This window comes from Ambystoma mexicanum, chromosome 10 (genome assembly GCF_040938575.1).
Source record: "Ambystoma mexicanum isolate Mex_15411 chromosome 10, UKY_AmexF1_1, whole genome shotgun sequence".
Classification (NCBI taxonomy): domain Eukaryota; kingdom Metazoa; phylum Chordata; class Amphibia; order Caudata; family Ambystomatidae; genus Ambystoma; species Ambystoma mexicanum.
The window spans coordinates 1,589,613,506-1,589,640,067 of NC_090932.1; the positions used below are offsets into that span (position 1 = coordinate 1,589,613,506).

General features: G+C 43.1%; 1 protein-coding gene across 6 annotated transcripts in view; it reads right to left on the reverse strand.

The window, feature by feature from the left end:
* DGCR2 (DiGeorge syndrome critical region gene 2) overlaps positions 1–26,562 on the reverse strand; it is a 1,169,540-nt gene continuing 1,142,978 nt past the window's right edge. For all 6 annotated transcript variants that reach the window (XM_069619936.1, XM_069619935.1, XM_069619934.1 and 3 more), the window contains one exon: positions 1–25,771. In XM_069619936.1, the coding sequence (XP_069476037.1) occupies positions 25,530–25,771 (242 nt within the window). In that variant the 3' untranslated portion in view covers positions 1–25,529. The remainder of the gene's footprint in view (positions 25,772–26,562) is intronic.

Consider the following 26,562-nt stretch of genomic DNA (forward strand, 5'->3'; position numbering starts at 1 on the left):
CTCGTTCCCAAGGTAGTTTATTGGCTCAGTGTAAAAAAAGATGAGTACACTTACCTCCATTTCTATGTGTTCTAGTCCTCTTTAAAAGGACTTTGGTAAATACAAATATGCATGTGACTAACTTTGAATCAGCCACTTCTGAAATAAACAATTATGAGATAAAGTAAAAAACATTTTCACTTAATGCAAGCGTGACTTATGACCACGTCATCGTCTTGGGTTGTGTGCAGAGTCTTCGACCCTTGCACTTCGTCCTTCAGGGCTTTCAGCTTATGCCATGAGTAGTGACAAACTGCAACGCTCCCTAGAACAACATTTTATTTGGCATTTTGATGAAATGTTATCGAACAACATCTTGGAAAAAAAATAAGCGCCATCTTACCCTCCCACCCACCTCTTCCCCAAAAGAAAAAAAGAAAACATTAAAGTTACAATAACAGAATGTTACAGTATCAAATGTCCTGTCTACACAGAATTTCGTGGAATATCAAACTCATTTATACACAGACAAGTTAAATCAATCACAATCATCTACATAAGAGTGAATGTCTTCCGCACATGGAGAAACACGAGGAGAATTGGTTCTGGAGCGAACTATACAACAAAAAAAGAAAGCAGCACTGCATACACTCCACATCATGCCTTCCTGGCATGCAAGAAATGAGAAGTTAAGCAGATAGATACAGAATGGTGGGAAGATCAAAGTGCATTAGGAAATTAGACTGCATGATGGAAATCCGTTCTAAACTGCTTAAACAGGTAGTCTTGATTTGCCATCCTGAGACAGCTTTGCAATACTCAGCATTTTGAATTGTTTATCTCATGTGCAGAGTGCTTAAAGATTTCTTAAATGTCACCAAATGTGCCAAGTGGCATGTGCGCTCAACTCACAATCCTGTAATTCTTTGCTTCGATCACCATTCACACATACTTGATTCCCATTTGTAATCTACCACCAGTGTCCTCAATTAGAAATATACTAAATCATAGCTGCCAGTCACAAAAAAATAACCCTGGCTCATTTTACATATCTCCAGTGGTACGATTTAAAATTCAGAGGAATCCCACAAATTGACTCTATAGTTAATGTGCCTGGTAACTTTGGCGTAGATGGTAAAGAAACACCGGCTTGGTCAACAACCACCGCTTTCCATATAGAGAAATGGTCTAAATCAGCTACCCACTCTTCTTTTAGATTAATGTATATGATACAGGAATCTAGGACTAATCAGATACATGTACTTTTGTAATTCAGCTCAGACTTAAGTCCACTGTAAAAATAAGGGCACACAAATGAAGAACACTGAACATGAAGATAAAACAAGTATCTGAAAACAAACACGCTATTTATAAAAAAAAAAAAAGCCAAAACCCAATTTAAAAAAAAAAAAAAAGAAAGAATAACATGAAAAACGTCTGTCCAGGATCAGTATGGCATAAAGATGGGAAGGTCAGAAGAGTTGTAGAAGTACTTGGTAGCTTTTTTTTTGCTTTTTAAACGTTCACTTACATTTCTTTTCAAGGAGTGCAAAAGGGGTAGAGCTATAGAGTTACTATACAAAATACATTCAATTTTGGCAATTTCTTTTAGAAAAAAAAATACATTACTTTTTGTTTAAAAAGTCCTATTTCTTACGATTTACCATACATTAAATGTAAAATGAGCCACTGTTACTTCATTTTAACTTCTTCATTTTTAATTGTGTGTATTCATTATGTTTCACTGAACCAGAATAAGAAGACTAGCATGCATGAAGATTAGCGATTGAGTAATCAGTCTTGGGAAGCATGCTAGCAAACAGGATAATTATTCCTAAAAATATAGGTTTACATTCCTCAAATGCAATCCATTTTATCAAAAGCAGAATTCGTAGAAGGTTTAACCAAGGTTGTTGTGTCTTTATTAAGCAGAAAATAAAGACTATGAGACGGATTGTCTTTACTGCTCTGTTTAATAACCATTCGGCGCTAACAGACATCATGGGACAAATTGGATATTTGTGAGGTGTGGATGCAGTGCCAGGGAGGGACAGTGGCAGAAAAACAAGGCCAGCCAATTAATTATTTAGCAAAATTTTCATTTTATCCCTCAGCTGCGATTTGTTCCTAAAGAAAAGGTCAGTGGACGCACCTTTACAAGGATTGTGTCCTCCCACGTGTGCGGTGTCGAGCTGTAGAACACGCGGCAGCCGTTGCCTCAATTCTAGTTCGGTTTTTTCCACGTGTTAGCATGCTCCGAAGCAAAATCGCCTCAGCGAATTATCATCTTCGCATTTCATCTTACCGCCGAGTTTTCATCTTCTCAACAAGGTCATCGACACCAAAGGCCGGTTTTAAGCAGTGTGCTGATTGTGGGGCAAAAATGGCCATTCAGATCCACACTGAGTCTGTCTGTGCTTCCTGGGGGTAGGCCACAAAGTCTATGACTATGGGTCTTGCCAGCCTAGGACTGTCAAAGCCTTCATGAAAGAAAGGGAAACACGAAGCAGGTAAGCCCTCTCCTAAATCACTCTCCATTATTCCTTCAAAAAGAAAATCTTTGGTTAACTCCAGGGACGTGTCTCCTGAGTGAAAGCGCTCGAGACATCACAAGCGCTAAAGGTTGAACTCTCGACGCTAGTCTCCCCCGCCCATTGGAAGAGCAAGAAGAGACGCAACAGATTTTCGTCATCTTCTTCCTCCTCTCGTGACAGTGTCTTTCCAGACTAAGTCATCCACTCCAGTGGAATGGGAACATTTCCGTTTGAAAATAGATATTTTCTAGAGCGCAGCTCCTCAGAGTGCCCGTCTGAAGGAGTCGTCGAAAAAAGTCTAGCGTGCCTTCTACGTCTCTAAAGGCCAGCAGGGCTTCTGATGCGTCGTTTCCTCACGCACCTACGAGCTCGGGAAGAGAGGTTCCTCAACATAAGTCGAAGGAATGTTTCTCAACATTTAGAGTTAAGTCACCAACATCCTCTTACAAGGTTTATAGTTCAGGTTCCGCCACACCGGTTTCAAGGCTTCCACCTAAGCTGTTAAAACTGTAGCGGCTAAGACATCAAGACTGTTGCCTTTGGTGTTCTCAATCCCTTCAGTACCCTTGAAGCCTTTAAAGCCTTCAGTTGACCCTACAAAGACATTTAAAACCTTGCCAAGGGCAGATTTCTTTAAATCCATGGGTTCATGCTTAGGAGAGGAGGTTCCCTTTGGGTACGAGTATGGAACTCCCAACGCACCTGAGTAGCTAATTTTAGAGGAGTCCAAGATTTAAAATCTTGGACTCCTCTAACAACAACAGAGTGGCCATGTACTACCTCAACAAGAGGGGTTGTGGGGTCACTGCCTCTGTGCAGTGAGGCAATGCAGTTCTGGTTCTGGGCACTAAGAGAAGGAATCTCTGTCGGCAGTTTATCTAGCCGGAGAAGAGAACACAGCAGCGGACGCTCTGAGCAGAAAGAGCACAATGTCCCACGAGTTAAGAGTTAGCTCAAGAAGTCCTTCTAGAGATATTCACCATAGGGGGAACCCCTCGGATGGATCTGTCCGCGACAAGTGTCGATCGGAAGTGCAAGCAGTTTTGATCCAGGGAATTTTCTAAAAGAGGAGTTCTTGGATACGCGTTCGTGGTGGACTGGGAATTTTGACTCCTGTACACATTCCCACCAGTCCCGTCCTTCCTCATGTCATCGGGAGGTTGAGAAAGTTTGGCAAATCCATGATCCAGATTGGGCCAGGAGAAAGTGGTACCCAGACCTTCTAGAAATCATTTCTCTGAACCTCCATGCCTGGTTTCTGAGAGGGTGAGATACAAAGATTCGGACCTTCCAGAAGACGCAATGGAGGTGTTGCTCTCGGCCAGAAGGCCAGCAAAAAAATCCCTGTACCGCTGGCGTTGGACAAGGTTTTGCAGTTGGTGCACGGAGAAGAAATGTGACCCTTTTGGTTCTAAAGTTTCCATTATTTTCTTTTTTTTTAACACTTTTTGGACCAATCAGGCCTGCAAGTAACTACAAGGGCTACGTAGTGGCTCTCTCAATCTTTAAGAGATCATCGGATGAGGGATCTTATTTTAAAAGTACATATTGTGATACAATTCATAAAAGGTCTGACAAACCTGTTGCCACCAGCTCCCTTCATTGTTCAGACATGGGATTTGAACCTTGGGTTAAAGCAGCTAAGTGGAGCTCCTTTCGAGCCCTTACATTTTTGCCCTTTAAGGATACGAACACTTGAGTGCTTTCTTGTTGGCTATCACTTCTGTCTGCAGGGTGAGTGACCTGCAGGCCCGGTCGTCAAAAACACCTTTTACAACCTTTAATGACAAAGTAGTGTTAAGGGCACTCTCATCCTTTCTCCCAAAAGTGGTGTCAGATTGCCACCTGGCACAAAGGATAGTATTGACGACTTTTTACCCACCGCTTCATCCATCCAAAGAGGAGAGGTTTCACCCATTAGACCCAAGAAGGGCTAGAAGTTATTACATTTCAAGGATTGCAAGTATCAGACAGGATGACCACCTTTTTGTGCGTTACTCAGGACATAAATTAGGTTTGGCTGTGACAAAGCACACTATTTTTCACTGGATAGTTCTGTACATTCCTGAATACTATTCTCTGGCAGGGAAAGACTCTCCTGATTGTTTGAGGGCGCACTCCACTAGAGGAGTGGCCACTTCTATGGCTCTGGAAAGAGGAGTGCCTGTGCAGGACATCTGCAAAATGGCTACTTGGTCTTCTCTTCATAACTTCAGCAGATTTTATGGCCTAGTCTACTATGCCAGGGAGGAGACCAAATTTAGCAAAGCTGTTCTCCACAGCATCAATAACAGAAATTCTTAACACCGACCTCATACAAACTGCTGTGGTAGTGTTTCAACGATGACTAGTTGGCAGGACACAATCCATTCGAAGAAAAAGTTACTTACCGGTGGTAACATTCTTTCGACTGGATGTTCCTCCCACGTATTCCTCATCGCCCTCCCATCTTTCCCCTCTTGCTTGCCACGAATGTCTGATGTTACATCTTTCTTTCTCACAAAGTCAGATTCGTCTTCATCTATGGCAAAACATGCAGACGGGGAAAAAAACTAGAACGTAGTCCCCGCAAGTGCTACTTATACCAGTGTCGATATCATGGCCGAAGACAGGATGGAGGCTGTCGATCAAGGCACCCGAATCTTGGGAGCATCAAAGTTGAGGAATACATGGGAGGAAGATCCAGTCGAAAGAACGTCACTACGGGCAAGTACATTTTCATGTACTGAAAATAGCAAGGACTGTTTGTTGGTGCACTACCGCGTTTTCATGTAATTTGTCACTGGAGAACGTGACTACAAACACTGTGGTCAATTTGAATAATGCATGCAATGCTTCCATGGTCCAATAGTTAGGCAATGCAACCTATACTATTTTCGCCACTTACTCTGTTCAATTGTCAATTTTACAGAAAGACAGTCATGGTTGTTTTTACTTGAAGTGACCGAGTGGTGCTTAAAATCCCAGTGAATGATGCCAGAAAGAATGAGAACCCGATAATCCATTAAGTGCATCAAGAGGTTTTCTTTAAAAGGAAATTTACTAACAAAACAAGAACAGTAAATAACAAAATAAAAGATGTTAAATTATTCGGGATGCTGAGCTAGTTGACCAAGAAATAAAACTTAACACCAATGCCCCCACTGTTTTATAACATGAACCACCATATGCTCTGTTGCACATTTTGTTAAGGCACTCCTCCTTGGTTGGAACCATTAGCATAATGCTGCCCAGAGAGAAATCAGTTCCCATGCACTAGGTATAGATCAGTAAAAATACCTGCAATTCAACAGAAACAAATTTGCTTATTGCAAGAACAATAAGTCTCTACAACGTTAAAGAATTTCATTAATCAATATATTTAAAACTACGTACAGGTGCAGTCAATTCAAGGGAACACCAAAGACACACAAAGGTAATATAATCACAAAAGGGAATCAAGTACTGACATAATGCATTAAATAGAATGTTAGGTGGCACAGCACCAAGACTTCCTTTAAAAAGCAGCCCAACAACGAAATCCAGACAGTTACTCTGCTGCAGGTAAGTAAAGGTGATGACTCATGTCAAGTATGTGCAAGAACGGTATTGAGCTTGGGCAATAATTTAGAATACAAACTTAAATAGCACATACAGAGGGTCAACCATTCTATAACAAAACCATTCTCAAAGGAAGCAGACAAGTCAATACACGAGCTACAATCCAAAAATGGCACATTTCTTTGCAATAGTGCCAAGTTGCTTATCGAAATGATGGTAGTGTTTGCAAGCACCGAAAACCTGACAGACAAGCCAACACTTCCCTACTAATTGGGTAATTGCAATGAACTGCAGTTAAACATGATTTCAATATAATCTATGCGTCTGGGAAACAAACGATTGTATAGGTTCATATTGCCACACTCACTACAGGTTTTTCAATGAACACACCCAAAAAAGGTTGTGGAAAATTCTTTCCACATTAGAACAGCCATTTCCCACAAAAATGCATATGGAAAAAAATCTTCTGTAGTTCATAGGAATGTTAAAAAAGATAACAAAGGAAGCACGACTGTGCTCAGTCTTTCTTCAAAATGCATGGTCTACTGTGCAAAAGGGCAAAGGGTTCCAAAACAATAGACGGATGTTCATCTGATTGAATAGCATGGCATAAATCTACCGGTCATGAATGGCTGCTGGATAAGGCCTGCTAAAGGCAATTCGAAGCAGAACAAATACGATTGTGGCTTAGACTCTTCTGTTCTAGGACATCACCAAAAAAACTGCAGACACCCATTTGTGCTACTCAACAGCATCCGCTCTTCATGCCATCACTGATGGCAAGCAACCATACTGCAATACAGAAAGCGAGGGACCAGAAAAGTGCCAACATCTGAAATGGGGACTGAATACACGATATTTAAAAAGGGACAAGGTTCATAATATTTATTAGCCATACCGACACAAATCTGGCAAAATGGCTTAGTAGTACATTCGTGTTTTTGTTGAGTTGCTACGTAGTGTGCAGGTTAGGAGAGGGTGCAAGGAATGTTGGTTAAAAGATTCAAGTGCCTCACTTCCAGGATCAGACTTATGCTGGCAGTCCTATACAGTTTAAGTTGCTCACTGTAACGACTACAGTACTTTCAATGCAAAGTCTCCTATCCTCCATACAAATTCCAACCTTTAGGGATAGTACAGAAGCATGATAGATACAGAATTATTGCAATAGAAAATAATTGGTGCCAGGGCACCTGCAGAACCACGCTCCTAGTGGCAGTTCACTTCAGCATGCTGCAGGGCCCAGTAGACAGCGCTTTTATTTGCACTGCACATTCCAGTGAAATTCTCATCTACTGGGGATAATCAGGAGGGGCCACGGAAAAAAGGGGCCCACAAACTAGGAACAGAGTAGTCACAAGTAACTTAGTCCTACACCCCCATTCCATTTCCTCCATACTTATGGAAGATTCTAAAGCACCCCTTCACAGGAGGATTGCCACTATGTAGTCTTACTCCGATACAGAAATGTACCGATAACAATGGAAGGTTGTTAATCTGGTTCAAATGAAACTCAATACTACCTTCGCTAAGAATTGAGGAGCCCTACAGGTTAAGGACTTCTGCTCACCACATGAGATAGCAGCCGTAGCTCACTAAGCAGTGGCTCCCCCACATGCTCTACCTTTTGCCTTTGACTTCACCCCCTGTTCCGAATCATTTGAGTCAGAAACCATCGCCGCCATGGAGCCTACCTCATGTCATAACGATGCCTGTCCGGCGAGCCTGTTTATCGAATATCGAGAAACCCCAAGCCCATGGTTCACTAAATTCATTAAACGCTCCTTCATTAAAAGGCAGTGTCCCCTTATTTTTAAAAGAGCTCAGGGTAACCCCCTTACTAAAAAAGGAATCTTTGGATCCCTTCACCCCAGATAATTACCAGCCTTTTACAAATTTGCCGTTTTTGTTGACTGTCTTTGACAAAGTGGCACACTTGCAATTTCAGAATCACGTCGAGACCCACAATATTCTTCTCCCCCGTCGATCTGGGTTCAGGAAAGGCTTCGGCACTGAGACGGCTTTGCTGGTTCTCAAGGCTAATTTACTTGAGAATATGGACCCCGGGGCTCTCATCAGTCTTGATGCTGCTGGATCTGTCTTCAGCTTTTGAAGATCATGATCTCCTAGCGGAAAGACTTCAATCAGTCGCGGCCTTTTCACCGAAAGCGGCTCTCTGGATCTCTTAATTTCTGGGTTCAAGGACCGCACTAGTCAGTGTGGGCGATACTTCCTCTGCCCCTTCCCTTATCTGCGGCGTCCCTCAGGTGTCTTGCATTGCTCAGATGATGTTCAACATCTATATGATCCCCTTCCTGCTCCTGCTTCTCAGCCTATGTGTGCTGGTAGCCAATTATGCTGACGACACCCAAGTTGTCATCACACTTTCAGGCTCATACTCAGCAACTCCGAGTACTCTCTACAGGTCCATCCATGTCTGGATGGCTGTAAATTCCCTGGTATTAAATGCAAGTAAAACAGAGCTTCTTATTGTCGCCCCAAGCAAAGTTTATAATCATGGACACACCTTATCATGGTACCAAAAAAAAAGTAAAAATACGTGGAGTGATTCTTGATGCTGAACTCTCCATGCGTCAACATGTGGCTGCGGTTAGATCTGCTTGTGGCTTGGTCAACTGCTACACAACATACAACCCTTTCTCACTCAAGAGAACCTGGCGACACCAGCCGCAGTTCTTGTGAACACTCGGCTGGATCACTGCAACAGCTTGCTTGCTGGTTGTGCCGTCTCTGTCATTGCCATGCTTCATGTCACCCAGAATGGTGCAGTGCGGGCAATTACTGGTCTTGCCAGATGTTCTCACATTACTCTGGCCATAAGGGGACTACATTGGTTACCAGTGAAACATTGCATAAACCACAAAATCTCAACATTAACTCATAAATGTGTGGTAAATGCTGCCCCGGAATATCTTAAAGCCGCACATTCAGTTATACGCCCCAAGTCGTTCACGCAGATCACAACTGCACCTGAGACTAATCCAACCAAGGTTCAAGCTGGTGACGGCAGGCAGCAGGCAGGCAGAGCTTTAATGCACTACAATTTAGCATTAGACTGACTGACACACTGTTAAAGTTTAAGAAGGACTTGAAAACATATCTCTTTAATCTGTCACCCGATTAGTATTACATTGTTCCTCTGGTCTGCCTCCTTGACTCCTGAGCTTTGCCCCGGTTTCCCTAGAATTCTGCCTGTACTTTTATGCTTATGATTGTTTGTCTCTTTTGTTTTTGCGTGCCCTGAGGCCTGCAGACTTGTGGCTAGATGGACTAAAATGTTTAAATAAATATGTGCAAAAGACAAGCCTTTATGAAAAATCAAGCATGGACTTTCTAAGCATAAGGCATATTGCTCACTAATCCTGTGACAATGTTAATGCTACCAGGAAATCTGTCTTCCAAATAGCTTGTCCAATATTTGTGGAGACCATTGGTTTAAATAGTTTGTGCACCGAAGTTAGCAGGACTATAATCAGGTACCACGTTGGGTGAGGCTGCCTAATACGCAGACCTAATCCAGTTAGGCCAGTATGACATTTGCTGTTTGGATTGCTTATGGAACAACCCGCCAAACCAACTGAGTGTTATGAGCACAAGGTTTTGTACAAATCTAGTTTGATACTTGAATGGTCTAAGATAGAAGATTATCCAATGAACTTTTGATGATTGAAATCCCTGTCCACACACCAGGCCTGCAACACTGGCTTCTAATGCCCCATTATTTTTTTATTTTTTTTCACTGAATGCATTTTCACCAGATTTTGCGTTTTTTGTGGCAAAATGCAGGAAGGTGGGCGTTAATGGGATAAAATGAAATGATTTTGTAGTTCCTGGACTACTATAGCTTTTGCACTACAAATATTCAAAGGGAATTGTGAGAAACCAAAGGATGTGTCACCCGCTAGTTCTCAGGGACTTGTCATCCAGGTGGCCAGGACACGGCCATCACTTTTGGATCCAGTTCCTGGAGGTGAACCAATGCGGGAGGATCAACTGGGTGAAGGGTCTTCAGGAGTGGGAGTGAAGCAACCGATGGCGAGACGTGGAATTCTCTCCTTTTTTGTTCATCTACCCCATCGTATTTTATGGGATTTTCTGAAGTCCCAACTCCCTCAGCCCTTTTTACACAAACAGTGGCCCGAGGAAGAGGGTGAATGGGAGCAACCAGACCAACTCTCACATCATACTGGAAATGTAGTTAATTGGGTCAGGCAAAGGCAGGCACTTTACACTAAGTGCATACACCCGATACCAGTGAGCTCTCCTCACACGTATAAAAGACAACACCTAAAGACACACACTGAGCAAGGCGGAACACGAGTATGAGCAGAACTTCCGGGACGAGGGCACACCTACTGGAGAAGAGCAAGGGATGAGAGAAGCGGGCCGAAAACCCCAAGTGTTCCCTACTGGAGGTTGTTGTCTCCGACAGACCGTGAAAGAGAATGAGAACACCAGATCCCTCAAGTGAAGATTGCATTGTTTTCCAAGGACGCCAGAGACCCTCCTGGGTGAACGGCAGAGTTGGGGAGGTGAGGCCAAACATGTGGTAATAACCTTGAATTTGGAATTTAAAGTAGCAAAACAAGAAAGAAGCGCACATAGCCGTTGAGTTGACAAGCAACCTGAGGGACCAGTGTGTGAAAGCGAATGAAGTCGCAACACTATATCACAAGTGAAGGCTGCACGCGTGTTGATGAGACGCGAAGGCAGGCCTGTGAGGGATCTGAAGTAAAAAGCAGCTGTGAGATCAGCGATACTAAGTAACGGAGTTGTCCAGAAAAAGGAAGTAGCCCATTTGAAAGTCTCTATGAAAGGTACATTGTTTAAAGTTCTAAAGCAAACAGACAGTAAAAGCAAATTAAGTGAAAGTAAGGGTGAACTTTGTGTCGAAGTGGTCCTGCGGTGGTCTGGTAAAAGGCCCACACACATTCGAAAGTCTTCGACATCCGAAAGGGCTCCGAGTCCAATTGAGGGAGACCCGAAGTACAATAAGCTTGGGGAAGGGAGCCTCCTGGCAGGTTTGTGTTGAACTGTGACCTGAGAGGTATGAGCCTGGCAGTGGGGGACCGTTGTGAACTTTACGTTGGAATATATTTGGAAAGTCAAGAAAGACTTTAACGTGGAAGGCTAGGTGAGTGAAGTCATGGTTTGAACTGCTTAGAGTGTTAGAAACCGAGCCAGAGTGTGTCGTCTCGCCTATGAGGACAGCCAAACTCTGTGAGCTTAACTTGAAGAGGAGAGCTGGCTCAAATACCTTTATTCTTTTGAACACCGATTTTTCCTTTGCACACATGTACACCTTGTGTACAAGAGATAGGGCAGGCATTAGGTTTTTGTTAGCATAGGCCATTTTGATTTGACGGACTCCACTAGGACTGTTTTATCGCTTGATGGTCGAGACAACTGCCATCTTAGTTTTAGGACAGAATAGGAGTTTCTCCAAACCCAACATTTTCAATAAAGGCTTTACAAATTGTATCCATTCTATCAGTGTCATACTTGTTATGCCATACCTTTCCTACATAATGCATATTGCTAGTGACCCTCTCAGGGTAGCAGGAAAGCATGCCATACGGAGCTATTCCTTCTGCATCAAAGATGAATATAAGATGCACTTGATCTAACAAGCAGATAAAAGATCCAGCAGAGGCGCACTCCATTCCATGAAGACCCAATCCATTACCCTCTGTGAGACTTTCTACTCTTGATCGGCTTGCAAGAGTCTGTTCAAGGTTTCTGCCCTGGGGTCTAATTACCCCATCAGGTGCATGGTCACCTGAAAAATTGTAACCCATGTCCAAAGTTATTATGTCAAGATGCATATAGTGTGGTTGATCTGGTCCCCACATGCTTGTTCAAGTGAAACACAATTTGTGTTGCTACTTAGGATCAACACTTTAACAACCAGGTGGCGGTAAGAAATACTTCAGTGCTAGAAAGACATCCTTCAGTCCCAATTCATGTATATACAGCCTTTAACATTGCAGGAGCCCTGCATGTGAATGCCTCATGGTGGTACACTAACCCAGGAGGGATGAGTCAGTTGCAATTGAAATCCATGGATCCTCTTCAGAGAAAGGGTTCTTACTAGCACGGGACACTCCTCCAACCACCACCCGATTTCCCTCTTCAACTTCTGGAACTGAGATCAGAGTAGATTTAGTTGGGTGTCTTCATCCTATTTGCCAAGAAGGAGTCTGATCCCTAGCCTGGCATAAGGAACCACCTCACGCAAAAGGACATATCTCAGAAGACTCTGAAATCAGATGGCAAGAACCTTCCTCAATTGACTGTAGTGGAGGGATTGCTTCAAGAGGTCTTGCTTAGATTGCTGTGTGAGATAGGGGGATTTTTCTCTGTTCAGAATACCAACTAAATCCTATGTAGATTCAGATTAGGGCTCAGGGCTGATTAAATCCAATTTAGGCACAGTCTTTAGGGATAAAATAGTGGAAATGTTCTGTTCAGTTTGAGGACAGATGATTGTGGGCAAGCTGCCCGAAACAGCCAATCATCCAGGAAAGGCTAAACGTGTATTTCACTGGCACAGAAAGCTGTCAGTGAAGACATGACGCATGAAAATCCTGGGTGCAGTGCTTACCCGAAAGATGGGCACTTATAGTAGAAAGCACCCCAATTTGTGGAGAACCGAAAGAATTTGCGGTGCGGTCTCAAATCCAATTGTGCATTTAGGCAACCTGAAGGTTGATTGCACAAAGCCAATAGGCTGTCCTACAGGGATTGTAGAATTTGAGGGAAGGGTGTGATAATTTTGATCATGTCAAGGCACATGAGTGTTGGACTCAGATCTTTAAGCATGAGTAACCTTAACTTGTCCTTAAAGATTGCAAAGAATTTGTACTAAATGTCCCCTTACGTATTAGCGGGGGGACAGCCATCGCCCCTAGCTGAAGAAATTAGCTGATCTCCAAAGAGATGTGGCAGTTTGGGGGGGACTCAGTGGAGCTGTTGGTGAGAGGGAAGAGGGAGACAAACCTAGGATGATGACCAAATGTATTGGACTTTGGACATTGAATTCCATACCATCATAAAGGAAGCAAAATGGCCACCCATAAGGGAGACTAGTCCCTAGGGAATTAACCCTTCCATTCTTTGATTTGTTGGTGGCAGCAGGTCGCTCTCTAACTTCTAGCAGGGGTTCAGTACTCTTGAGCCAAGAATCACCCATTTTGCCTAGTCCAGGATTGCCTCTTCTGACAGTAGTATAGACTTATCCGGTAACATTCTTAAGACACGTTTTGTCATTTCTAATTCCAGTCAATGGGTCCCTCTTCTGCTTACAGATCTTCTAAATAGAATATTTCTTGCAAGAACTGTCAGTATTAGCCTGCCTTAAGTGGAAGCATACGTCATGTAGATCTTTTTTCCCCAGGTATTGACATCTCATCTTTACTGATTGGAGTTAGGTTTGAGGTTGAACTGGAAAAAACTGACGATTAGGTCGTAGAATGTGTAAATGCCAATGAAGAATTGCTGCTCTGGCAGTTCTGCCTCCAGCATGAGCCGGAATTTGGCACTGAGACATACATTTGTAGTTTTAACTATGCAGGAAGCCCACGTTTCGTAGCCTCCTTCATGACTTTGTGCTGGTGTGATATACCAGTTTCCTCTGGCTCGAAAGAGTACTGCTGTGAGTACTCTTGTTTCCACGCTTGCAGGCTCAGTGACTTCCTACCCCAAAAGGTGTACATTAAATGCCTTACAAGACGGGACATCCATCTTGCCCCTTTGTCCTAGGAGTTGTCAGTTTACCAGTCCAAGCGTCAATGTTTTCACTCGGAAGGACCACTTACAAGTGTGGAGGAGGCAGAGAAGAAACCACAGGCATAGAATGCCAACTGGTGGTTTGCCCTGTCTGAGGTGGAGATGAAAGACGAGTTGGCTCCCCAGTGGTCAGCACAGTCTGTATTAGTATTTGCAGCTGAGAGATTCATAACTTGTATGTTTTCCCCAAAAATCTGCCAATGGCTGGAGTCAAAGGATTTAAACTTGAGGAGATTCCACTTGTTTGGGAGGTTTGTATCTCAAAGTGGTATGGAGCCTGATGGCAGCAAATGGGTGTGGATTGTTAGATGCGTTAGCCCTCTTCTGTTCTCCATGGTTGCGGAATCGGACATTTTCTACACCCTTATTTGAAGAAAGACTGAATGGCTATAGTGGGACATGGAAGGTGTGGACTGGTTCGCAATCAAGTCTGTATTCCCCTTGTAGATGAGCCAATGTGGCTTCAAGGATGCCTACGTGGAAGAGACTAGTGAAAGCTTTTTGCGGCCTTCATTTGCGTGACTGGGTACACTGTTCTGTAGGAAAGCTATATCCACTGCAGCAATTTGGGTGGAGTTAGACCACTGGAGCGGTTCCTTGGAACAGGCCCTTTGTGTTAGATTTGGGTCGCTTGGGCCAAGAGTCAGAATTAGATGTGTGCCGCAACTCTGAAGAAACTATTAAAAAGGATTGTGGAATCGCGTCCCTTCAGGTTTGAGAGCAAACTAGAAACATGCCAACTCATTGGGTACTCACATTTCTTGCGACAAGCTGCTTAAAAAGTGGTGGGGTGCGAGTTCACGGTTATCCTGCATGAAAGAGCACTGTGTGAGGGTATTGCACATTGTGCAGTTGGATCAGAAATGTTCACATTGAGGCACGCGAGGACAAGGGATACTTCCGAGCCAGGGATACTTCAGAACACATCTCTTAAACCCCACTTGGAGGGCTTATGGTTGGTCCCGGAAGGAATACAGGAAGATGACTATTGGGGTGTGGCTGTGCAGGCATCCTGGATTTTATTTTCTATTCCAATAATACTGCTGCTCCTCATTCCACGGTCACATCCCCAATAGACGTTGGAGTACTTTTGATGAATTAACTTCCTTTTTGTAAGCAGTCTTTCACTGCTGCAAGTCCAAATGCCTCCAAATAGTTCTCAGAATCTGTCACACAATTCTAATGGACAACAGAATGCAAAGTAGAAAATTAATGCACATAATGTACAATTCAAACACTCTACCAATATACTTCCACCAGCAGAACGTCCACTGGGCCTTCGCCCTTTCCAATTTCGTCATCCACCAAGCACAGACACTTGAGCTCAGGTCAACCAGGCCAAGTACGATGTGCTGATGTTCATTTATGATGGCTACAGGAATTGATGCAACATCTGAGCTTAGCTATGATATTAAAGGATTAACATTGGGCAAGTTCTTCACCATATCCAAACAACTCTTCCTTGGAACGTGTCACTAACTCATAGTTCGAAGGAAACTGTTTAAAAAAAACAAAGTGGCGTGAAATCAAGTAGTGTATGCATTTGTGACTAGCCACTAAATTATTACTTTTACTCTTAATTCCGCCTGCAATCTCCACACCAACGGTCACATTTATGAGCAACAATTCAACAGACCTAGCCAATGAAACAAGGGAATGGAGGCAGAGTGTTTGCACTCAGAGCACAGGACTAGGGAGATATGGAATGACATTATTGGTACCTTTCTTTTATTCCCACATTCAGATCATTCCTTTTGCCAAAACCAGGGAACACGTTTATAAAGAAAAAGAAGAGTAAGAAAGACAACATGCCATAGCCATGAATGAGCAAATATGTTCCACAAAGCCACGTTGCCAAAATGAGCAGTTATTTTAAGATGAAGAATCAAAAGAAAAATGCCTAGAAAAAAGGCTGCAGGAAAGATGCACTGGTCATCCTAGACTAGCACATTTTGGAATAATGCCATTGGTGTCCCCTTAGTTCTAATCATGTGTCTATGAATCTAGACTGAAGGAGTTTGTTTGCATGATATTTGCAATGCAGGTAACTACCCCTACTGCAACCTATTAAATGTCACGAAAAAGGGATGCTAAAAATGTTTCCAAGAGGTGGGAAGAAAATGTGGAAGTTGCCATGACCAGGAGATCTTTGCTGGTCTAACTTGCAAGTGAAATGAATCAAGTATGGAAGGGTTATGACAGTTTGGAATAAAAATGCCAGAGACATTTCCTTATTGCATGGAAGCCAAATAAATCGTAAATGAAAGGTACAGGTCTAAAATGCACTAGTCCCCATGAAGGACAGTGAAATGTTCAGAGGACACTCCTGGATGCAATGATGACACCATGGAAGAAGTATTCCAAGTGCACAAAATATGGTTATGAGAAGCCATTAAATTTAATAGCTTTGGGGTCCAAATGGAAGTGGTACATAATCAGTCCAGACAAATGTAGCCTTGCTTAAAAAAGATCTTTTGCTTTTTCTGAGGTAAATTACTAAAACATGAGAGCTTTCACCAAATACCTGGAGCATAGTCCCGGTGATCATCTTTTGTGGAGCAAGTGAGAATGAATACCCAGACTCAAAACAGTAGTGGACGAATCGCAGCAAGGTTCACTTGAAGTGTGATCCCTCCATCAGACCCTCATAATGAGCTAGGGTTGATGTTTAAGCATCTAGACTCAAATTCTTAAATCTAGAGGAGGGGCTAAGAGACTCCATCCTGAAACAGAAGATCAGCTCAAATGGGAACATTAAAGTTCACAATTAAAATCAAAGGACCAGAAATTGAGACACTGCTAGGCAACTGTCGAGATGCCAACGAGAAGCAAAATCATGTGCATGCTTCTCAGCTAAAGGGAAAGCATGAACCCAAACCGCATGCACAGCTTGGTCTGGCTGGGGGCAAGCCACTACATTTTAGGGCAATACTATGTTTGGAAAATCAGGAGGTTCTATGTTGTTTTATCGAATTGAATACTACACAGTACTTCACTTTGACCAAACATATTTGTGGGCTTTTATTTTTGCTAATGGGGTGGCTCCCATAGCACCCACCCCCTTCCACCCTCCTATCTATGTCCCCCACCATTCTCATCCCCTTATAACCCCACTGTAGCCATATGTACATTTATTTATTTGAATTTGTAAAGCGCACAAACAGCCCGCAGACATCGAGGCGCTGGAGCAGAGATTAAGAATGCATACTTGAGGGTTACAGTGAAGCCGCCCTAGAAAAATACTTGAAAACATTTCGGTAGTTACATGTTACAGAGCGTTGCAGGTAGGTTTTGAGAACTCAAACAAAGAGGTTAGTCTTGATGGCTTTGCGGAATACAGTGTGGGATTCAATGGCTCTGAGGTGCAGAGGGAGCGCATTCCAAAGGGTAGGGGCAACTGAAGGGAAGCTGGAGCCGCCCGCACGCGCTTTGTGAGTCCTAGGGACAGACAGGATGTTAGAGTATTGTAATCTAGATGGTTTTTGAGAGACGGGTTAGGTGATCCTGCGGCTTATGTAAGGAGGAGCAAGGACATCCCACTAAGCTATTTTGTAAAAGTGACATATAACAAAGTATTTCAGTTCGATAAAATAAAGTTACACCATCAAAGGTTCACTCATTGGCCCATTGTGAAGGTCAGGCTGCCTGCTTGGACATTAACTTCAGCCCTTTGTGAACTGAAATAAAGAGGATTTTGGTAAAAAAAAAGCCTCATGTCACAACTCTGAGGGAAGGAGAAGCAGAGCCATATTAGGCCCGGACAAAAGATAATGGTGGCAACATCATCTGTGTGGATCATGGCAGACATTTTCTGATGAATAGGAAAAAGGTACTTAACCCCTTAAGTGTCAAGGACGAGTATCCTCGTCCTTTTTGCATAGACTTGCATAATAGCCAGAGGCTATTTATTGACAGCTGTACAGTCAGACTACCCCTAATTTCACGAAAGACAACTCCTGCATGAGAGGTGGTCAATGTGGGAAATTACTCATGCCCATTGTTGAAGACCATAAGTTCAATGTTTTGTAAAAGCTGCATTTCTAAAGATAGGATTTTGCACTGTGAATCTGTATCAGTTATGATACAAAAGGGAACTGTAAACCCACCAATCTAAGGGCACAAAAGAGCCAAATGAACTAGAAAGAGCTCACTTTGAAATGTATTGGATGGATAGCAATGGCAGGAGGAGAGAAAGCAAAAAGTATTCATTTGAAGTCTGGTTTGTTTTTACAGGATGTCAGTCTGAGGCCTCTGCGACCAACGAGTTGGAATCAGATGACAAGAATCCAAACAGCGACACAATAGGGAAAGTGCAAAGGAAAACTGTTGGAACTGGTTAATGGAATTCTCCTGCAGCAATGCATATAAAACACCCGTGCCATACCGTTTGCCAAACACATATTTAAGTTGCTAAAATAACTGAAAACCAAACATACAGGGGTCCTTCAGCCCCTTTGTTGCAATGGATTTTGCCTCCACTCCTGGAGGAGTCTAGTTATGGTCTACAACACTCTAGTGCTAACCCGTTGGAGGCAGTATTCTGTGTTGCACACTGCCTATATTTCTGTAAAATTCGAACTCACTTGATTTCCGGCACATTGATAGCCATCCTTGCTCCAGACATCTTTTGCTTTATGATTAACACAGTGTTTGAATACAAGTAAACACAAAAAAATCCTGGTTGAATATAATGTATTTGTAGATTTCATTCTACATTGGCAATAAAACAAATTTAAAAAAATCATTAGAATTCCTAAAGTTGGCCGCTATTAACCTTTGTTTTGAACAGCATTTACCTTAATAGATGCCCAACAGACTTGCTCGATTTAAGCTCCCCTATTAACTAGGGATTGATAGCAACTCTGACTGTGAAGGAAGCGCCCAACCCAATCCATGTTTGGAGACCTTATGATGAAATTGGGATAAATTAAAAAATGGACGCATTTCCTTGGCTGCCACAGACCATTATGCATTCCAAAGTGGCCGAATACTTAGGAAATCCTCATGTAGTCTAAACAGATCTATTCACTACCCTTCCTTCAGGTCTTAAGTGCTACCCTGTGAGGTATCCCGCTTCCCACTTGGTCTTTGTATAAAAACTTCTTGATCCCAAGTTTGAAATCATACCCTTCTGGGAGGGCTTGGGGAGAACACAAAGCCATCATGAACCTGATGGAAATTCTCCTTTCCAGTAGCAGAGCTCAGGAGCTTTGCTCAGATCCCGAAATAATCTTGGGGTGGGAAGGAGATGTACCCAAAGGTTTGTTGAGCTTAGCGCACCCTTGAGCTTTTATCAGGATCTTAGCCCCAAACATACCAGATATGACAGGAACCGGTAATCAGGCGGGGGGAAGACTGAAACAACTGGGGTGTTTCACTGACATATATATTGATTAGGAGGGATTTGTCTCGGGCCAGCATACACAAGAACATGGGGTCCAACCTACTAATTAACCCCAAAGAGCTAGTCAACCATGCTATCGCAGTCAACCAGTCCTGACGAGTTCTCCCCTCTCCAACATTCCAAGACAACGTTGATGCTCGGTACAGAGACAAAGCTATACTCCGATCCCTTCTGTTCCAAATAATTTCAAAGGACACTCATCCAAGTCCAGCACATAGAGGGCAGCAACTTGTTGAAAGGCAAATAGGGGGGCGGAGGGGCAAGTGGTCAGATGGATTGTGCATATTTTTGCCAACAATTTATTTAACCGAAAATAATTACGTAGCGTCCCAAGTGGATTGGGAAAAGCCTGCTGAACTGCAAACATGAAAAGTGAAGGACTAGCACAGCGGTAGACATGCTATAGCATACAGTTATAAGTAGAGTCCAGACCATGCTGGTGGGCCTAAAAAAAAAAGGATAAGGGATGGCATTCTCTCAAAAGCAGCCCATCCAGGTAGGAGGTGCAAAATGCTTTTGTTTTTACAGCCTAAACATCAATTTGCAGTTCCACCAGACTCTAGAGGTAGATAGCCCACAAATTCAGAACAGCTCGCTATGGGAACATTCATCATTCATGTAGGTACCCACAAAACAAATGTACCTGCAAGGTTAGCTCTACAGTATGGGCATCATCCTCCTAGTCATAATCTGTAGACATGTCCCAGCTGTTGGAGTGACTTCAGAACATTTTGTCTAAGAAAGTTCTACATTTTAAGGCAAGGTTGTTCTAGTCCACATTTGTAAATGTGCCTGCCTGCATATAATAAATACCATGCGGAATTAGGAGGAAGCTATCTGGGGTTGATCTTTCCTGATACCTCAAATCATGCTCACTGACTTCTACAAAGCCATCAGACACCTCCCCCAACTTCTCTGCCAACTGCTGCCATACCCATCACCTTCACCACCACCACCACCAACAACTCCTCCTCCTCCTCCTCCTCTTCCTCAGTGCTCTTTAAGTAGTTTGAGGGCAGTGTAAACAGTGTAGTACCTTATTTATGCATACTTTGTTTCTTGGTGATAAATGTATAGAATTACTTTTTATAACCAGTCAACATCTACAGGTGTTTTATCACAATCGCTGGATTAGGGGAAACAAACTTTCCCAGAAGAAAGATTCCAAAATGACTTGAGGAGGCTAGAGAAAATGTCAGAGTTAAGGGGTGTCACAGGAATTTGTACAATTCAAGAATCAGAACAAGATGTTATTTATTTGTAGACCACTCACTGCATTACCTAGTCATTTCTTTGCACTTTTGGCAGATTATAGCATTGCTTATTACCTACTGTCAGATTAGATTATAGCAGATGTGCCTTGATTTTCTTCATGGAAGGCATCATGGGGCAAGTCTTTGGGGACGTTGTTCCGGAGGCACTGAGCGATTACAGCAAATTTTAAGTCCCCTCATGTCTCCCCGGCCATTTTTGGAATTAGAAAGGGGTTCACATGTGCAGAGGATATGGTTCTTTTGCGTCTATTTTAAAATCTGTTGATGTAGGTGGTGATCCTTCCTGGCATTTTTGTTGCATCCTATAGATTCTCCAAGCAAGGAGACCCAAGTAGCTATACAACCGCAGGTAAAAATATATTGCCAAAACAATAGTTAGCCAGTTAGAGAGGTTCTAGAAACAACTTTGACCACAAAGGAAACATGTGCACCTTATAGTGACCGTGCAGAGGATTGCATCCCCTTGAAGAATTTGAAAAGCCAGATGGAAGATGATTTGTGCAGGAACAATTAAACAATTGCAGTAAATGAATGTCTTTCCCAAGGAACTATTTCATTATTGGATGTAAGAAATACTACAAGTGAAGTAGAATCCTGGAAAGCAAGCTACTTGCACCTAGCAAAGCACTCAAAAGCAACGTGAAATGTTGAGGGCGACAATAAGCAGTACATTCCAGAAAAGCAGCAAGAAACAAAATGCACAACTTTAACACTCATGTTCAAATCATTGACAATGCTGTCATACCTTAAACAAATAGTCCCATTCCCAAGTGCTATGGGATAAAAAGAGTACCATTCAAAGAGAGGACAAACAGGCACATCCATATGAACTGTGGAGACGTACTTTAAGATACTAGTGCTGCTACTAACACAAGTCATTGGTTAGGCGATAATGCTATAACCACTGATGACTTCAGTGTCACCTCAGTAGAGGGCAAACCTATTCTGCAGTGGCTTACAATCACCTCAGTGCAGTAGAGCCTATCCATCATTGAGCATATATGTGCACTTCCAATTACAGTAGACCTAGTCTGTCACTGTAAAGGATAATTATTTCTCCAAAACTCCTTAAAGATGAGGGAACACTGAAAATCTTGAGGGTTCCCCAGACGGGTGGTGTTAACCAAGCCGGGCAACCAAGGCTGCCAATTGGCACCACTATTTCTTAAATACAATAATGGCAGCAGAGTGGACAACCCAGTCTGTGCCAGGACATTGGGCTTTTTAAGCACTTTAATGGAATGGGTACCCAAGGTCTGAATCTACAGTGAGTGCCAGGCCATGACATTCATTGACCCAGAGAACAAGAATGGAACATCACCATATCCATCATCAGTGAAGCAAGGAAAAGGTGGAAATTCAAACACTAAACAGATGTTTGACTTGAAATGCCATTTCACCTAAGCAGCTCTACAGCACAGACTTAAAAGGGCTGAAAGATCTTGCACCATTGTGACAATTCAGGTATGGAAGGAAGAAAATAAAATGTCAAGAGTGGAGATCGCAATATGGGAAAAATATTCTTTTGGAAAAGACTGTGCAAAACCTGGTCATAAAACAATTGTTGAGGAAGAAAAGCAGCAACTGAAGAATTCAAAAACTGTCAAAAAAAGGGTATCAAACATCTCAAAAGGGGAGGAATGCCTCAGAATTCAAGACTTATGTCTCGAGGTATGAAAATCAGCAAATATTAAACGAGATGGCCACTGATGAAGAGCAATGAGGCCTTTTGCTTTCAAGCAACTTTACTATTTTAGAAGATTGACTATTTTCTTTTCTTGTAGATTGCAGAGCTCGATGCTTTAAACCTAAATGCCATCAGGACATATCTATGTCACAAAAACAGGTTTAATTTTATGTACATATGAAACAGGGGGAGGCCATTCATGTCCTCACAAAGTATTTTGGTCCTCTCACAAACTATTTTCCTTACACCAGTCTACACCACTGGGCAATGGAAGCTATTCATGGTAGGGTAAAAGGGTTAAAGGTGGACATTTATTGAATTATTTTATGGCAAAGAAGCATTCTTCTGTCTGCCCAATGACAGGGGCATTTCTCTTACTTTAGGGTACACAGGTGTGACAAGGCCAGTAATCTGGCCTTGCCAAGAGGGGATGGGAACCTCGCTCAGCGGGGAGGCCTCCCAGGGAGAGGCCAGAGCTAGTTCTACCCCAGAGGTGGATGGTGGCCATTCTAAGGGCCCCAATTCCTGCCCCGTCCTCCCCCTCCTGTTCCAGTGTACGTTGTGCAGAGCAATGATAGATTCAGCCTAGTCTCCAAGAAAAGAAACTTGCCAGTGTTTTTCTGTTCCCTTCAGAAAATCAAAACCAGAAGACGCACCTGAACCATTGCTGACTACCAGAAGCTTGCCACAAAAAGAGAGTGAGCCGTACCATCAGAATGACACCTGAGACTATGGCATACAGAGACAGGGAGAACAGAACGACCGAGGAAAGCCACTGCCAGAAGCTGTGATACATCAGACTAAAATGAGAACGCTGCACACTGAGACCAGCTAATTTAACACAGCAGACCCAAGGACCCTGCAGGGCTGCCGAGCAACCATGCCAAGCCCATGCATGACTGATGTACCCTTGACAACTGGGGACCTAACTGGGAGCCAAACCACCCTCCCCCAAAGATCTTACTGGGAGACCGGTCTATACCAAAGCCGGAACACGAACAGGAACTCTTGCCTTCAGGGGCCACTTTCCTGGTTACGCAGCAAGCCCGCACTAAGAAGTTGGCAGGACCTAGCCCTCTATTTAAGACTTTGCAAGTTATACACACTCCCAGGGAGAGGACAGATTTGTTAGGGGAAGGTTTCTACTCCTGGATATGATAGTGTATAATAAACGAGAACAGGAATGATGGGTGATTCAGATGAGGGTAGAGGTGGACGATGACCAAGAGACCAGCATGAGGGAGGAAGACACAGTGGACGATGGAGGCGATTTGTGGAACAGTTGAGGTATTAGCTAGAATTGGAAGTGGTACTGCAGTGTGAGTATGCAAGAGTGTGTGTGGCTGGTGTTTAGAAAGAGTAGTTTAAGGAGTGATTCAGAAGTGAATGAATACTGGGTGAAAGGAAGGTGACTGAGTAGAAAGAAGTGGGGTGGAGGTACTCCTAGAGGGAGGAGGGTGATGGGAGAATGAACATCAAAAGGTGGTGAAACATCGAAGGGACTGAGGACTGGTGGGAGGAGTGAGGTAGACAGACTAACATAAGAGTAGAAAGTAAGAGGCGAGTGTGTGGTAGGAAAGGCCTGCATCTAGCTGAGTAATTGCAAGGCACAATCCCAAATTTAGAACCACCAAGTATAGTGTAGGGAGAGTAAGGAAGTCACTGAGTGAGTCTAGTGAAATAAGGAGCTCGGCCTCCAAGTCCTCACTGCTAGAGGACAGCATTAGACAATCTTCTACTACTTCCGTCTATTAACCTGGGAATAGAGGTTTGACACTAGAAGAGAGTGTGAGGGACAGCCATAGTCCCCACAAACCTTTTAATACACACCCTTGAACCACCTCTAAGACTGGTAGCGATTCTTGAGCAATTTATGTCACAGGTTACAAGAATGATCCCATGATGTAGAAGAAGCATGCATCTATACAAAAAAACGGAACACTCTTTTCAGAAGATATTTTCCCCCTTGAACATTGAAAAGTAACATGATCTGCTGAACCACAAGGATTGATGATTATGTGATGAACTAAGAACATGTCTGTGGAGGCAGGAAGGGAGAAACGACATGTCACAATTATGGTGCTAAAACAAGCATTGGAGAGTAGGGTACTATTATGCGACCTTAAGAGTTTCTAGATATATGGCCGAATTACAAGAGTCAACATCAATCAAGGACTTCAGGACTGATATGGAACAGCAACGACTGCAGCACCAGGAGCCAACCTTCCACATTCAAAAGCAAACTGAAACAGCGAAACCACACTGAGGGAGCTGGTCAAGAGCAGTCCACTTCTTGATTTACACAGATTTAAAAGATCAAACGTATACAATTTAGTGCTATGGAGTCAAGCCATGCAAATGAGAACCAGGATTTTAAAAAGATACTATATTTCCCATTCCAATGTCGGCTCTTACACAGCACCACCAGGGCTCAATGTACAAACTCCATGCCTTCATGTCTGATGAAGTGTGTTTAGGTACAGCAGCTGAGCTGTACCAGGAAACAAAAACCTATGCACTCCAAGAAATAACCTAACAGATTGCATGCAGAGCAGCAAGAGTAGGGAGTAATCTTATCTAGACAACAAACCCTACAAAGTCAAAGCCCATCTCCTCAGAGGCCATATTTTGGGGTTTGTGAGTGCCACACTGAGGACGAGAAGACTGAATAATACATTTTACCTGGTTGACAGAGCAGGAGAGGTGGCAATGCCTGCTTCGTTCCTTCGGCACTAGGTTACAATTTGTGCCCATTGCATAATTCCTCGTGTCCCTCATGATCCAAACTTTGCAGCCAAGATTCAAACGAGAGCGTGCTTGGAGAGCAAACAATGATTTCAGATTGCCAATTTTTGTTTATCAAAAAAACTCTTTAAAAAATGCCCATATAGGCTGTCCACAAATGTTTAAGGAGACTCTACAAGAAACGTCAAAACAAAGTGCGTTCATGCAGAGTAAAACATTCGGGCAATTACGAAATACGATTACTTTCACAGCAAACATGATTTTTGAATGGACTAGGACATCACGCCATCGCATTTCGATGTTCCAAACTGATAGAGCTAGGCACACCTTACTCCCTGCGCCTCGCTGGAAAAAGAAAAATAATAATAATTCTAAGGTAAGATGTAAAAAAGAGTGGTGTTCAGAAATACAAAGTGGTGATTCCTCTGCAATAGTCCAGCTCACTAGTTCATGTTCTGTGTGGTCTTGCCATCTGTACAGTAGTGTGCAAATAACTGCTTTGTTTATTTCTCATCGGCAGTTAAATTTAGCGTTCTCAATTTTTCCTTCTTTCTGATCTACACAACAGTATTCAGAGAACAGTTACTGGGTCTGCTGTCCGTCAGCGTGTCTGCCGATACACTATCCAGTCGGGGAGCATCTGTGGGTACAAGAAGGGTGGTGCTGCTGTCTGCAGAGTCTTCCAGCTCTTCTGAAGTTGGAACAACTGGCAATCCAGCAGACTCTGGCGGCTGAAGAGGGGCTTGAAAGCTTTCCTGGGTTGGTTGGTTGTTCTGGGTTGGCTGTGGTTCAACTTGCTCTTCAAAAAAAAAAAAAAAACATTATCCATATAATTTGCATGGAGAGCAGAAGGTTCACGCTATATAACAATATCATAAAAACACACACACAAACAAGTGATGGCAATCTTGAACAATTTTTTTTTTTCATTCGTAGAGTATGCACAAACCCGCAGGCATCAGGGCGCTTTTACCAGTTAGATGGGGTTGCGGTTGGGCATAGGGATGGGTACAGCTACAAACTTACAGATGCGGAAACACAAGAACAGGCCTAGTAGTAGAAAACTTACAGGTAAACGGCATTAGTGGACAGAGAGGTGTATGGGTTGAGAGTTTGAGTTAGGTGAACAACCATGCTTTAAGGGCTTTGCAGAAGACCCAGGATGATTCTTCTGCTCCGAGGGCAGGTGGGAGAGAGTTCCAGTATTTGGCAGCAAGAACTGGGAAGCTAGACCCTCCTGCTTTCCCTCGTTTGAACATGGGTTGGATCAACCTGTGGGAGTGTAAGGTTCTGGTCGGCATGCTGGATTGAACTTTGGCGATTTTCTGGACTCCATAGAGTGGGGCTGCAATGGAGATACACTTATGGGTGACTAGATTAGACTATTAGCTTGGCCAAGAATTTGCCAGCTCACTGGCTTAGATTCTTATTACACGTAAATACATCACTTGTGCTTATACCACTGCTTGGTTCGAAGGAGAAGCTGAAGGAACTCACTTTTGTAAAAAATTACCATATAACCTCATCACTGTGGGACTCGTCTTAAAAATATCCCCCAGCTACTGAAAGAAGTTGCATCTCTAATGTACA